The sequence below is a fragment of the Saccopteryx leptura genome, chromosome 5 (assembly GCF_036850995.1).
Source record: "Saccopteryx leptura isolate mSacLep1 chromosome 5, mSacLep1_pri_phased_curated, whole genome shotgun sequence".
NCBI lineage: Eukaryota > Metazoa > Chordata > Mammalia > Chiroptera > Emballonuridae > Saccopteryx > Saccopteryx leptura.
In genome coordinates, this window is record NC_089507.1 from 123,360,839 (window position 1) to 123,374,339 (window position 13,501).

The following is a 13,501-nucleotide window of genomic DNA, read 5'->3' on the forward strand; positions in this document are numbered from 1 at the left end:
GGACTATGCAAGGAAGAGTAGGAATATACATGTAATGAGGACTTACTCCAGTTATGTGCCATGCCGAATGCATTCACATGCTGTCTCATTTAGTCGTCAGGGAAATCCTTGAGGAGTTAACAAACAGAATAATTATAGAAGGAAAACTAATAATTTCTTTAAGTAAAAAAAAGTTTACTTAATTGCAGCTGGACTATCAAGTGCCAAAGCCAGGATTTGATTCCCCGTTTACTGGCTTCTAAAACAAGCAATTTGCACTAAAGCCTGTTGCTTTTTTAGTAGTTGAGTTAGCCATTCACTAATTAGAAGGATTCTTTCAGAGTAAATATGTAAGGGGAGCTATTGATCAATATTCCTTGCCTGATCAATGGTGGTGCAGTGAGTAGAGTGTGGATCTGGGATGCTGAGGACCCAGGTTCAAAACCGCGAGGTTTTCAGCTCTCGAGCACGGGCTCATCCAGCTTGAGTGCAGGGTCTCTGACTGGAGTGTGGGATCATGGACATGACCCCATGGTCACTGCCTTGAGTCCAAGGTTGCTGGTTTGAGCCCCCAAGGTTGCTGGTTTGAGCCTCCTGATCAAGGCATGTATATGAGAAGCAATCAGTGAACAACTAAAGTGATATAACTATGAGCTGATGCTTCTCATCTCTCTCTTTTCATGTCGCTCTGCCCCCCCCCCCCAATATTCCTTTACTGGTAAACTTCTTTTGAGCTATCTTTGTGATACACTATGATAAAAATTCAGCTTCATGTGGCAACTTTTATGAATTCTTTATATTTGATACATAATCATTTTCTGCCCAGCATTGCTCTTTGACAAGTATGATTCTATTATTCCATGCATGTATCTGTTACATTCTTCTTTAAGGTCAGGGCTGGAGTTCTTACACTGGAGTGTGCTTCACAGCCACCTCAGAGCTTCTGATTCAGGAGACCTGGGTTGGGGTCCACAAACTTGCATTTCTAACTCAGTGCCTGGTAAAACTAATGCTGCTGGTCTGGGGACCACTCTTCAAAAACCACTAACTTTTTGTACCCCCACAGTACTTACCACAATGCCTATCATTTGGCCAAAATGTTCTCTTATCTGTAAATTTTCCTTGGCTTCTATTTTACTGAGACTGTTTGCTATTCTTAAATATTAGTGTGTGTACGGAGCATCTAGAAAACATGTTGGCACAGCAGATTTCTGATGAGCCCTGAAACATTGGTTTTTAGCGATCACTTTAGATGTGATGGCATATGGTTTGTGGACAGCAGTTTGTAAAATGCTTGACTTACATAGTTGATCATATGTTCCTCACTGTTAGGGCTATATGTTTTCCATACTGTAGTGCCATTTGTTTTTATGTCTCTCTTACCAGAATCCCCAAAAGGGAAGGACTGTGTCTTACTCATTGTTATAACTTAAAGCTTAGCACAATGCAGTGTTAAAAGGTGGTAGAGTGAATACTACCTTTGTAATCTAACTAGGTGACCTTGGAGAATTTACTTAATGTCTCTGAGCCTCGGTCTTCTCTATTTATACAGTGGCAATAAGTAACACTTGCTGTGGACATTACCTCTCAGCTATGTGCAGTACCTAGTGTAGTAATTTACATACAGAATGTACCTAGTAAATGGAAACCATTACTGTTGTTGTCTTATGGAAGAAACATAATAAATGTTTGAATTAATGAAAACTCCTAACTTATGATTGCAGCATCCAAATGCAGGGTATGTGTTTAATACTTCATTCAAAATCTTTATTATTTCAGTTAAATGTCATTTTACATTTTGGTATTTTAATAAAATATTGTAAAGTAAAATTATGCCTTGGGCTTTTTGTTTCCCACAGGAAAACAGAGAAACCGCTTGGAGCCAATGGACACCATATTTGTTAAACAGGTTAAAGAAGGGGGCCCTGCTTATGAAGCTGGGTTGTGCACAGGTGCTGACATTTCTTCTTTAGATAAGGCTTTTCCATTTCTTTTTACTTCATTTTTTCTTCTATATTTCATCTTCATATTTTTCCTTAGCTGTCCTTTTGTATGTTTCTTCCTTTCTCTTCACATCTATTATTGCTATATTTTGAGACCTAATTGGTTATGACTCTTGGTACCCAAATAGATGGGTTTGAAGAAATACCTTAATACAGATTATAAGTTGTGGGCAGGTTAGGTTGTCACCTAGAGAATGGACTCTTGGAGGTCCTTTCAAAGAGCCTAGTTGGCACACATTCCATTTGACAAATGATTACAAAATAGGAAGATTTTTGTTTTTTTTTGTTTTTTATAGAGACAGAGAGAGGGATAGACAGGGACAGACCGACAGGAACAGAGAGATGAGAAGCATCAGTCATTAGTTTTTTGTTGCACATTGCGACACCTTAGTTGTTCATTGATTGCTTTCTCATATATACCTTGACCGTGGGCCTTCAGCAGACCGAGTAACCCCTTGCTCGAGCCAGCGACCTTGGGTCCAAGCTAGTGAGCTTTGCTCAAACCAGATGAGCCCGTGCTCAGGCTAGCGACCTCGGGGTCTCGAACCTGGGTCCTCAGCATCCTAGTCCGACGCTCTATCCACTGCGCCACCGCCTGGTCAGGCGAGAAAGATATTTGTTGATGGACATCATTGAAATGATCTTGGATCTCCAAGTTCTGAAAGTACCTGATCTGAATCAGTTTGTACCACAAACAGTAGCTTAAATCTCTAATGCAATGCAAGCCTAGCCTCATCTTTTAGGTACTAGTGGCTGTATAGTCTGATAGCTCTTTGTTCTAAAATACTTTGTGATTTGTAATTTTAATAAAAGCTAAGTAGAGATTTCATTTAGATTAGTGCACACTCTAAAATAGTTATTCTTTTCTCCTGTTATTAAACGTAAAATAATTTAAAATGAATATTACTGAAAAACTATCTTTTATTGCCTTTTGAATAAAATGTCTTTTTAGCAACAAATACGTTGTCTTTTCAGCTACAGGTTATCAAATATCAGTAGTGAGTATCATTGCTAAGATTTATTAGGATGCACTGTTATCTACCTTTATTACCTGCCTTAATTATCTTTTTCATCATACTTAAAGTAAGCTTAATTTCAATATCATTAATGTGTATAATGTGCATGTCAATTTACATGTGGGATTCCATTTCCTAGAATGTATCATGTATCACATCCTAAGCTTCCCAAGGTTGAAAATACGCAATGCAGATACTCTGATACACACAAAAGGCATTTTCTTCTCTTCCTCTTGTGCCTATCCTTTCTCTTCCCATTGTTTCCTTTCTACTCTTTTTTTTTGAGTAATCCAAATGTCTATTTCCCCATTAAAATGTTGAAAAGTTAATGTGTATAAAATCAAAATCATATTTGTACCTGTATTTAAGTTCTGTAATACAGTACTAATAAATAAACTCAGGAAATAGAGAAACTACAAGAAAATCAACTGGACTAGAATTAGAGGACGCTGAAGTACTAACACAATCAACTTTTTAATTCTAATAAACAATGTTTGTCTATCATAAATGAGAAGATAAGCAGGAAAAGTACAACTCAGAAAATAGCTGATGGGCCTAAATAGTACAGTAGAGCTCTAATCACTTAGTGACCATACCTTTTGAGGTATCTAAATTCATATTGACTGAACTATTGTTTAAAACATGGATATATTGCATAAGAAGCTGGATATATTAAAATTCAGATTAATTTTTATGGGAAATAACTTTAAAAACAATGAACAAGGATACATTAAAAAATAAATGTTATTTAAGACATATTTCAGAAGTATTCAGAAGTGACTTCTTTAGCAGTTCGCTCATGTGACTTTTTTACTGTTCTTTGAAGGTGACCGAATTATTAAAGTCAATGGAGAAAGTGTTATTGGAAAGACCTATTCCCAAGTAATTGCTTTAATTCAAAACAGGTAAGACTCTTGAAATATGATTCATTTTGGCCAATGTTGGGTTTTATACTTCAACAGAGCAAGTAGATTCGATACAACATTGTACTTCTGTAGGGAATAGGTGTGATGTGGAGAACACATATTTGAGCGTTCCCAGGGAGAAACTTCTGAGGGGAACTTGGCCGGTAGCTTTGCTTTGACAAATTTGACAAATTTGTGATTAAAATTCTTTAGAGTCTAAGAGGTACACACTTGAGATTTTCTGTGAGTTTCCCACTTTTATTTGAAGTTACAAATGTTCATTTGTTTATAATATATAAATAAATGTGTACATAATTTATTTTAAAACCTCTTACTAAGATAACTTATTTTTAAGTAGGTTATTAAATAATATTCTTGGTTCATATTTATTGATTTGTTTTAACCATGACAGCAAGAAATTCTCTTTTATTTGTCTGCCTACAAGGATAGAATTTTGAGTTTTAAAAGTAAATAAATATTTGTAGAGTGACTATCTTTTGGGCCTGAAAGAAAATTTAGTCCTATTCTCTGTCTACCACATACCTAGAAATTTTTTTTTTTTAATTACTGATAAGGAAACTGAAAGCTAAAGAGGCTACCATATTGAATTTCTGTCAGGAATAGGCATAAATCTGAGGTCCAGTTTCTAGATCATCACTATTGAAGAGGTTCTTCCCAGATTCAGATTTAGTAACCTTTGAATTATATATTGCCTTATATTATTCATATCTACCAGTCTGTGATTAAATTGAAGTTTTTTTATTTTATGGAGATGTATATCAAGCTCCTCTATGTCTAAAGCAGTTCATGTCATAATCTGTTATTTACACAAATGTACTGATATGTTGTCATTCTTACAATTAGATAATGTGATCATGATTTATTAATCTCAGAGTATTCTTACTGTTTTAATATATAATAAGATTCTTAGAAAGAGCAAATCTTAAATCTAGTCTGCAGTGTTGGATTCAGCCTGTTTCTTATAGTGATACTAATTGTACTTAAAGTGTCGAGGAGGCTTAGGGACTGATAAAACATTTAAAGTTTCTCCAGAGGCTGTAGGGAGACCCACCCCAAATTTCTGTTCTTTAGAATAATTTAGATTATTGTAAATATACCAGTATATTTTGTCAGCCTGTAATTTGAGGACTTTGTGTATTTGTTAAAAGTAGTATTTTCCAACTGACCATAACTTATCTTTGTTTCTTCATTCACATTATTATTATTTTTGCTATTGGGGCAATTCATCTTTCAGATGAAATGACATTCTTAATTTTTCAACCAATATAGTGATTTAAAAAGAGTAATACCTTTTTTCATGATCTTATTATTTTTTTAAAATTGTGTTTCTTTTGTCTGCAGTTAGTAGCAAATGAATAATGAAACACTAAGCCATTGAAATTCTGCTGTGTATTAATGTAAAAAATGTGTCATTGCAGAAGAATTTATCTAAACATCAATATGTATTATCTACCAACTCTAAATATTGAAATATAAGTACCTACATATTTTACTAGTTACATTTATTTGAAGCTGTAGTTCTTCTTGGTTTTCTACTCTCTTGACATTTATGAGTCCTCTCAAATAAGGGTTCACATCTATCGAAAAGAGACACCAATAACTTAATACATTTTGTTTTTGTTGTTTGTTTGTTTGAATGTTTTTTTAGTCCTCTCAAATAAGGGTTCACATCTATCGAAAAGAGACACCAATAACTTAATACATTTTGTTTTTGTTGTTTGTTTGTTTGAATGTTTTTTTTAAATCCCTTGATTGTATTGGGGAAAATTCTTTCTGATATTGTTAGGTTAGATAGTGAAGCGCTTAGTGGGAACGCAGCACCACTATCCTTGCCTTACATCTAATGCAGTTCTGCTCGCAGCACCCTTTCAAATGTAGAGAAACTCACTTTGAACAGGAACTTCAGTACCAAAATAAAAAGAGACTTTCAGTGTCCTTATAAAGCTCTAAAATTAAAAACCCTAGAGAAGAAAGCAAAAACAGTACAGTAGTTGAAATGCTATATAGTTTGTAAAAAATAAGTTGTGATGAACTCTGATTTCCTTCACCTCTGAGGCCAAAAGGGAATATTTCAAAATGAGAATGCTTAATATTGCTTAAATAGTTAAATGGGAGGGCTCTTTGATTATTTTTATGTTAAACAGACTTTTAATTTGGTAGAATATGTGCTAAAAATGTGTGATTTGTTCTACTATTTGAAGTAAAATAATAAATTATATACTGATAAATTTTGTTCTAGGACTATTTAAATAAGTAATATACATTGTTTCTAAATGAAATTATGTTTTAAATTATAAAGAAGTCTTGGTTGTTAATGAATAGCTGAAACATATGGTAGGGTGCTCTCTTTCATACATAATTAGTATACTATATCATATTAGTATAATATAGTATCATATTAGTATATCATAACTATATATTATAATATACATAAATTATATAAGTTATATATTATATGTATTATAATATGTAATTATATAGATGTGACTTTATTTTCTTTTCACTTTAATGATTTGAATTTGAAAAGTAAAGATTTTTATAAACCAAAACTTAAAACTCTTATGCAATTTAAGAAATAGCTTCTGAGTTTACTATTTTTCCTTTGTATTTTTCTTGTACATTCTCACCTTCCTAAAACAGTATTTGTATGTATTCAATTTCAGTGATACAACATTAGAACTTAGTGTTATGCCAAAAGATGAAGACATTCTCCAAGTGGTAAGTTTTATTTGTTCAGCTATGAATTGTTTTTTAGTCATGAGTGTTAGCAAAAATGTTTTAGATTTTAATAAGGAGGTTGATTGAATTAAAAATAATTCTAGAGAAAAACCAACTCTCTAGTTCAATAGCAGAGTCAGGAATTCTCTATATTTTACAAAGAAAAATAAAAATACCATTGTTAATATTTTGCAGTTAAGTAACATGAATATGTGTTATTGATTCCACAGTGAACTCTTCCTCCTGTTGTTATTTGCAGTGAGACCCCTAGAGGTTAGCCCAGCGTTGCTTTCCAGGTAGTCAGTCGTTTGACCAAAAGCCAAAACTCAGGGTTCAAACATATATCCCCAGGAATTAGAATCAATTATTTTTTAAAATGAGGAATTTTATGAAAGCTATTTCTTAATTTTCCAAAGTATTGCTATTTGTAAATTAACTTAGCAAGCAGTTTTGTTTAACAGTATTAATTCACCTTATTAGTAATATTTGCAATAAGTGCAATGGAGAACTTAAGGGAAACATATATGAAGATCTTAGAGAGGAAGTGAAACTATATTATTGAAAAGTTTAACCTTTAGGCCCTGGCCGGTTAGCTCAGTGGCAGAGCGTCGGCCTGGCATGCGGGAGTCCCAGGTTCGATTCGCGGCCAGGGCACACAGGAGAAGCGTCTATCTGCTTCTCCACCCCTCCCCCTCTCCTTCCTCTCTGTCTCTCTCTTCCCCTCCCGCAGCCAAGGCTCCATTGGAGCAAAATTGGCCCGGGCGCTGAGGATGGCTCCTTGGCCTCTGCCTCAGGCGCTAGAGTGGCTCTGGTTGCGGCAGAGCGACGCCCCAGATGGGCAGAGCATCGCCCCCTGGTGGGCATGTCGGGTGGATCCCGGTCGGGTGCATGCAGGAGTCTGTCTGACTGCTTCCCCGTTTCCAACTTCAGAAAAATACAAAAAAAAAAAAAAGAAAAGAAAAGAAAACTTTAGCCTTTAGTTTAAAACATTTTTTTCTTATTTTTTAGAAAGAAAATAAATGGAATACTTACCTCCTTTTAGTAAGCTCAAATATTACTTAAAGTAAAATGATTATAAAATATATAAATTTCATTTAAGGAACTAATACTTTTCCTCAATTAACTTTGCAGTTCTGTAGAATAAAACAACATGAGTAAAACCATTTAAGTTATACAGTAAAAGCTAACAATTAGGCCCTGGCCGGTTGGCTCAGTGGTAGAGCGTCGGCCTGGCGTACAGAAGTCCCGGTTCGATTCCGGCCAGGGCACACAGGAGAAGCGCCCATCTGCTTCTCCACCCCTCCCCCTCTCCTTCCTCTCTGTCTCTCTCTTCCCCTCCCACAGCCGAGGCTCCACTGGAGCAAAGATGGCCCGGGCGCTGGGGATGGCTCCTTGGCCTCTGCCCCAAGCGCTAGAGTGGCTCTGGTCTTGGCAGAGCGATGCCCCGGAGGGGCAGAGCATCGCCCCCTGGTGGGCGTGCCAGGTGGATCCCGGTCGGGCGCATGCAGGAGTCTGTCTGACTGTCTCTTCCCGTTTCTGGCTTCAGAAAAATACAAAAGAAAAAAAAAGCTAACAATTAGATTAGGAAATGGCAGTGGCTGTTACAGTTGTTTTTTTTTTTAATTCCTTTTAGTGAGTAGTTGAATTTTTTCTTATTCAAGAAAAGTAGGGGCCTGATCAGGCAGTGGCGCAGTGGATAGAGCGTCGGACTGGAATGCGGAGGACCCAGGTTCGAGACCCTGAGCTCGCCAGATTGAGCGTGGGCTCTTCTGGTTTGAGCAAGGCTCACCAGCTTGGACCCAAGGTCACTGGCTCGAGCAAGGGGTCACTCGGTCTACTGAAGGCCCGCGGTCAAGGCACATATGAGAAAGCAATCAGTGAACAACTAAGGTGTTGCAGTGCGCAACGAAAAACTAATGATTGATGCTTCTCATCTCTCCATTCCTGTCTGTCTGTCCCTTTCTATCCCTCTCTCTGTCTCTGAAAAAAAAAAGAAAAGTAGGGAACTTATGGACTCTTTGTGGTGAGAATGGAAATGGTGAAGTAATATTTCTCATTTGTAAGGCATTAGTTTGAACTTAGACCAACAAAACTCCTAGATAATCTTCTGAAAACATTTATTTTTACAAAAATGTCACCAAAGCTGATCCTATTGATTCATCTTACTCACTGATATTTAAATGTAATTAACTGAAACCCAGAGCTCAGCCTTGTGATATAAAGTGTGTGATTTTATTTGGCAATGGCTTTTTACCAATTACAGATTACCCATTTTAAGACACAGGTTTGTAAGGGTTGGGGCCTCAGCAAGGAAGGTGCAGCTCTCCAAGGTAATGTTCCTAGGCAGGAAGAGATAGTAGTTGAGTTCCAACCTTGATCATTCAGCAGGGCGGTAGAGTAGCAGACAGAACCACTGAAGGCAATGGAAGTCACTAGGTTAGTAATAAGGAGGGGACTTCTCTAGTGCTTCCCTTCAAAGGACTAGGAAATGATAGCTGGATGGTAGGGAAAGGTTTGCCTTGAGTCCTCCTTGCAGTCTGAGGGCTCAGAGGCAATGCACTTCCAAAGCAGAACTGTTTTTTCATCTTCAATTGATGCTTTCTTTGCTGAAGTGAAGGTGTTGGTTGCAGACTGATTGAACTGTGTGCATTTCACAGAAAGGCGGGTTTTGCACTGAATGCCTGGGGCAGGAAGCCTGCAGGGAGTACCTTAGCCTGCTGCATAGCAGTGGAGGAATACTTTCCTAATGATGATATCAGTGGGAAAGCAGCGTAATTAGTCTGTCTTTTTACCTTACATTTAAGATAAATACATTTTAAATAAAAGTAAAATACAAAGTGTTGCGAACAAAGGGGAAAACTGGTTCACTAACATGAGTACACAGATCTTCAAGGTTCATCAGTACAGAGTTCTTGTAACAGAAAATTTCTTTTTAAAGCACGTTATTTCAATTATAAGGAATTAAAAACTAACACCCATAATGATAAAAGAAAACCTTAATTCAAAGCCTGGCCTTTATCCCCATTGCAATGTACTATATATTCATTAGGAAACTGAAGGAGTATATCTAGTTAGTGTATATCATGCATTGTCCCATTAAGGACAATTTCTTTTCTGCATAAATGTTTATAGCTGAAAGTGTCATTTTTAATAGTTATTATAAATCACATAAAAGAATCTGGCATTTAAAAAAAACACAGGCACAGATACTTCTAACAGATTCTAGAGCTAACAAATTTTCTAAGGGTCCTTCAGAAGTATTTGTGTTGGTCTTAAATCTGATACCCAAAACATGATTTTCACGTGAGGTTGAATATTCATTGTAAAAAAATAAATAAATAGGCCCTGGCCGGTTGGCTCAGTGGTAGAGCATTGGCCTGGCGTGCGGGAGTCCGGGTTCAATTCCTGGCCAGGGCACACAGGAGAAGAGCCTATCTGCTTCTCCACCCCTCCCCCTCTCCTTCCTCTCTGTCTCTCTCTTCCCCTCCCGCATCCAAGGCTCCATTGGAGCAAAGTTGGCCCGGGTGCTGAGGATGGCTCTGTGGCCTCTGCCTCAGGCGCTAGAATGGCTCTGGGTGCAACAGAACAACACCCCAGATGGGCAGAGCATCGCCCCCTGGTGGGCGTGCCGGGTGGATCCCGGTCGGGCGCATGCAGGAGTCTGTCTGACTGCCTCCCCGTTTCCAACTAAAGAAAAATACAAAAAATAATAAATAAATAAATAAATAAATAAACAGGAACATTTTTACAGCCACAGTATGACTTGCTTACCGATGGGAAGAAAGCCAGTCATAGTCTGTGTAGGTTTGCTTGGGCAACGGCAGGTTGGTGTCCGTGCAGTTTTGTTCCTGAAATGATATATGGAAACATGTTGTTCTAGAGGCACTCCGCTCATCTTTGAGAGGGAACAGAAAAATGTCATTTGGTTTAAAGCTTAACTCATAGAAGGACAGGTGTATAATAATTTCATAATTTACAGATGACAGTGATGGAATGTTGAAACAAGAACACACAATGCAATATACAGGTGATGCATTATACTGTACACCTGAAACCTGTATAATTGTATTAACCAATGTCACCCCAATAAATTCAATAAAATTTTATTAAAAGGAAACATAAGAAGTAAATAGCACTAGTTATTTACTAGTGCTATTCGTAGTGCTCCTGTACTCAGCCTCATTTTGTAAACCAACATATATTTTCTAGGTTAACGATATATGATAACTAGGATTACATTCATGTTATTCACTTTGACAGTATTTTATAGTGCTATTTTAGACTGTTACGTCCTGGTTCATATTTGTAAGGTATTACTACAAAATAAAAAGCATTTTCTGTTTTATTAAAAAAAAAAAACCAAAATGGATTTGTTACTTTCTCAAATGTCTCTGTGTGAGTGAACAGCCACCACCCATCAAATGATCTGAACAGTGATGCTGGCTGAATAAAGTACTTATGTGAGTAGACCGGTGATAGGAGAACTCAATCTGGACATTCTTTTCAGTGGATGCCTCAAGGTTTTGTCACACATTTTTGGCTTAAAAATTAAATTTCAAGTTGTTCAGTTCTTATAGCTGTGGAGATTCTTGGGTGTGTCTAATGTTTGACAAGGGCATTTTGAGCCTACTTGGTGTTGGTCTGGGTGAAACATCTTTTCTATTATAATAGGACAGAAAGTGATGGCACTAGGACTTGAACCCAGGCTGGTCAGAAACTAAAGCCTAACCTCTACTAAACCACTGCCATTGGATACCGATGGGGTGTTAGGGTGGCTAACTATGGTCACACTGCTAGTTAGTTCAGAGCTGTTCTCCTTACATCTCTGGGCTCTGCGTCCCGTGCTATTTGTGCCAAGGCACGAAGATGTGATCTAAATTCAAAAAATGTAATTTAACCCCAGTTTTTCCTTAAAGTTATTAGAACTATGTATGGTGTCTGGCAGGCACTGGAAATATCATGGAGGAAGAACACTTTGTAAAATATATGACTGTCCAACCATGGTGCTGTACACCTGAAATTAATACAAAATAACAATGAATGTAAACTCTAATTGGAAAAAAAAATAATTACTTTCAAAATAATCACTTAATATGTATTTTTATTTATTTTTTATTTAGTGACAGGAGGGGAGGCAGAGACAGACTATGTTCCTGGACAAGGATCCACTTGGCAAGCCCACTAGGGGGCGATCCTCTGCCCATCTGGGGCCCTTGTTTTGTTGCAACTGGAGCCATTTTTTTTTTAGCACCTGAGGTGGAGGTCATGGAGCCATCCTCAGAGCTTGGGGCAAATTTGCTCCATTCGAGCCATAACTGCAGAAGGGGAGAGGAAGAGAGAGAGAGCAATAGAGAGAAAAGCAAAGGTAGGGGTGGAGAAGCAGATGGGCGATTCTCCTGTGTGCCCTGGCTGGGAATTGAACCCAGGAATTGAATCCACACACCAGACTGACGCTCTACCATTGAATCAACAGGCTAGGGCCTTCATTTAATATGTTTTATAAACAGTAGAATATTCTATTTAAAAATAAGATTTCCATTTCTCAAGTGTGGATCAAGGTGGTCCTGCAAAGAATAAGAGTAACAGAAGCAGGAATTCTGGAGGGACTTGTTTAGCAAGTGTGTAGCAGTTATTTTGTTGTTGTTGTTGTTGAAATCATTTTTTACAGAATATAAGCATAGTACATGCTTGCTAGAAAAGTTTCAAATAATTTAGAACGGTGTAAAATATCCATACCATCCCCTTCTCCCACACCCCACTGTGGCATGGTTGGCATATATTTACTACATAGACAGGTTGTTCTTTTGCTTTGATCACAGGTAATGACATTAACTTACTGTAAGCTGTAAAGTAAAATGGTAGGCAGGAATTTGCATCTTACCAGCTTATGTATCTATCCTGCAAGGTTTTCTATTGTTTGTTTTTACCATTTACTGGATAGTATAAGTATCATAGGTATGGTAATAGTGATGTTGATACAACTCTTCTAAAACTGATTTAAAAGACTGTTAGGTACTGTAATATTAAATAATACATTTTTATTAATTAAAACATTGGTATGTCAGATCATGCTATCTCAACAAAAGACTTGGTACTTTTTTTTTTTTTAATTTAATGCAGTGACATTGATAAATCAGGGTACATATGTTGAGAGAAAACATCTCCAGATTATTTTGACTTTTGACTGTGCTGTATACCCCTCACCCAAAGTCAAATTGTCTTCTGTCACCTTCTATCTGGTTTTTTTTGTGCCCCTCCCCTCTCCCACCCCCTCTCTCCTTCCTCGCCCCATTCCCCCTCCCCCCACCCACCACCCCCGTTGCCATCACATTCTTGTCCATGTCTCTGCGTCTTATTTTTATGTCCCATCTATGTATGGATTCATATAGTTCTTAGTTTTTTCTGATTTACTTATTTCACTCAGTCTAATGTTATCAAGGTCCATCCATGTTATTGTAAATGATCCGATGTCATCATTTCTTATGGCTGAGTAGTATTCCATAGTATATATGTACCAAAGCTTTTTAATCCACTCATCCTCTGACGGACACTTGGGCTGTTTCCAGATCTTCGCTATTGTGAACAATGCTGCCACAAACATGGGGGTGCATTTCTCCTTTTGAGCCATTCTATGGTGTTCTTGGGGTATATTCCTAAAAGTGGGATAGCTGGGTCAAAAGACAGTTCGATTTTCAGTTTTTTGAGGAATCTCCATACTGTTTTCCACAGTGGCTGCACCAGTCTGCATTCCCACCAGCTGTGCAGGAGGGTTCCCTTTTCTCCACATCCTCGCCAGCACTTATTCTGTGTTGTTTTGTTGATGAGCGCCATTCTGGCTGGTGTGAGGTGATATCTCACT

The 13,501-nt window shown here is 37.4% G+C and overlaps 1 protein-coding gene across 7 annotated transcripts in view; it reads left to right on the forward strand.

Annotated features, from left to right (window-relative positions):
* The window catches only part of ARHGAP21 (Rho GTPase activating protein 21), a 172,320-nt gene that overhangs the window by 104,793 nt on the left and 54,026 nt on the right, over positions 1-13,501 (forward strand). For all 7 annotated transcript variants that reach the window (XM_066383925.1, XM_066383929.1, XM_066383931.1 and 4 more), the window contains exons 5-7: positions 1,839-1,931; positions 3,825-3,903; positions 6,588-6,642. In XM_066383925.1, the coding sequence (XP_066240022.1) occupies positions 1,839-1,931; positions 3,825-3,903; positions 6,588-6,642 (227 nt within the window). The remainder of the gene's footprint in view (positions 1-1,838; positions 1,932-3,824; positions 3,904-6,587; positions 6,643-13,501) is intronic.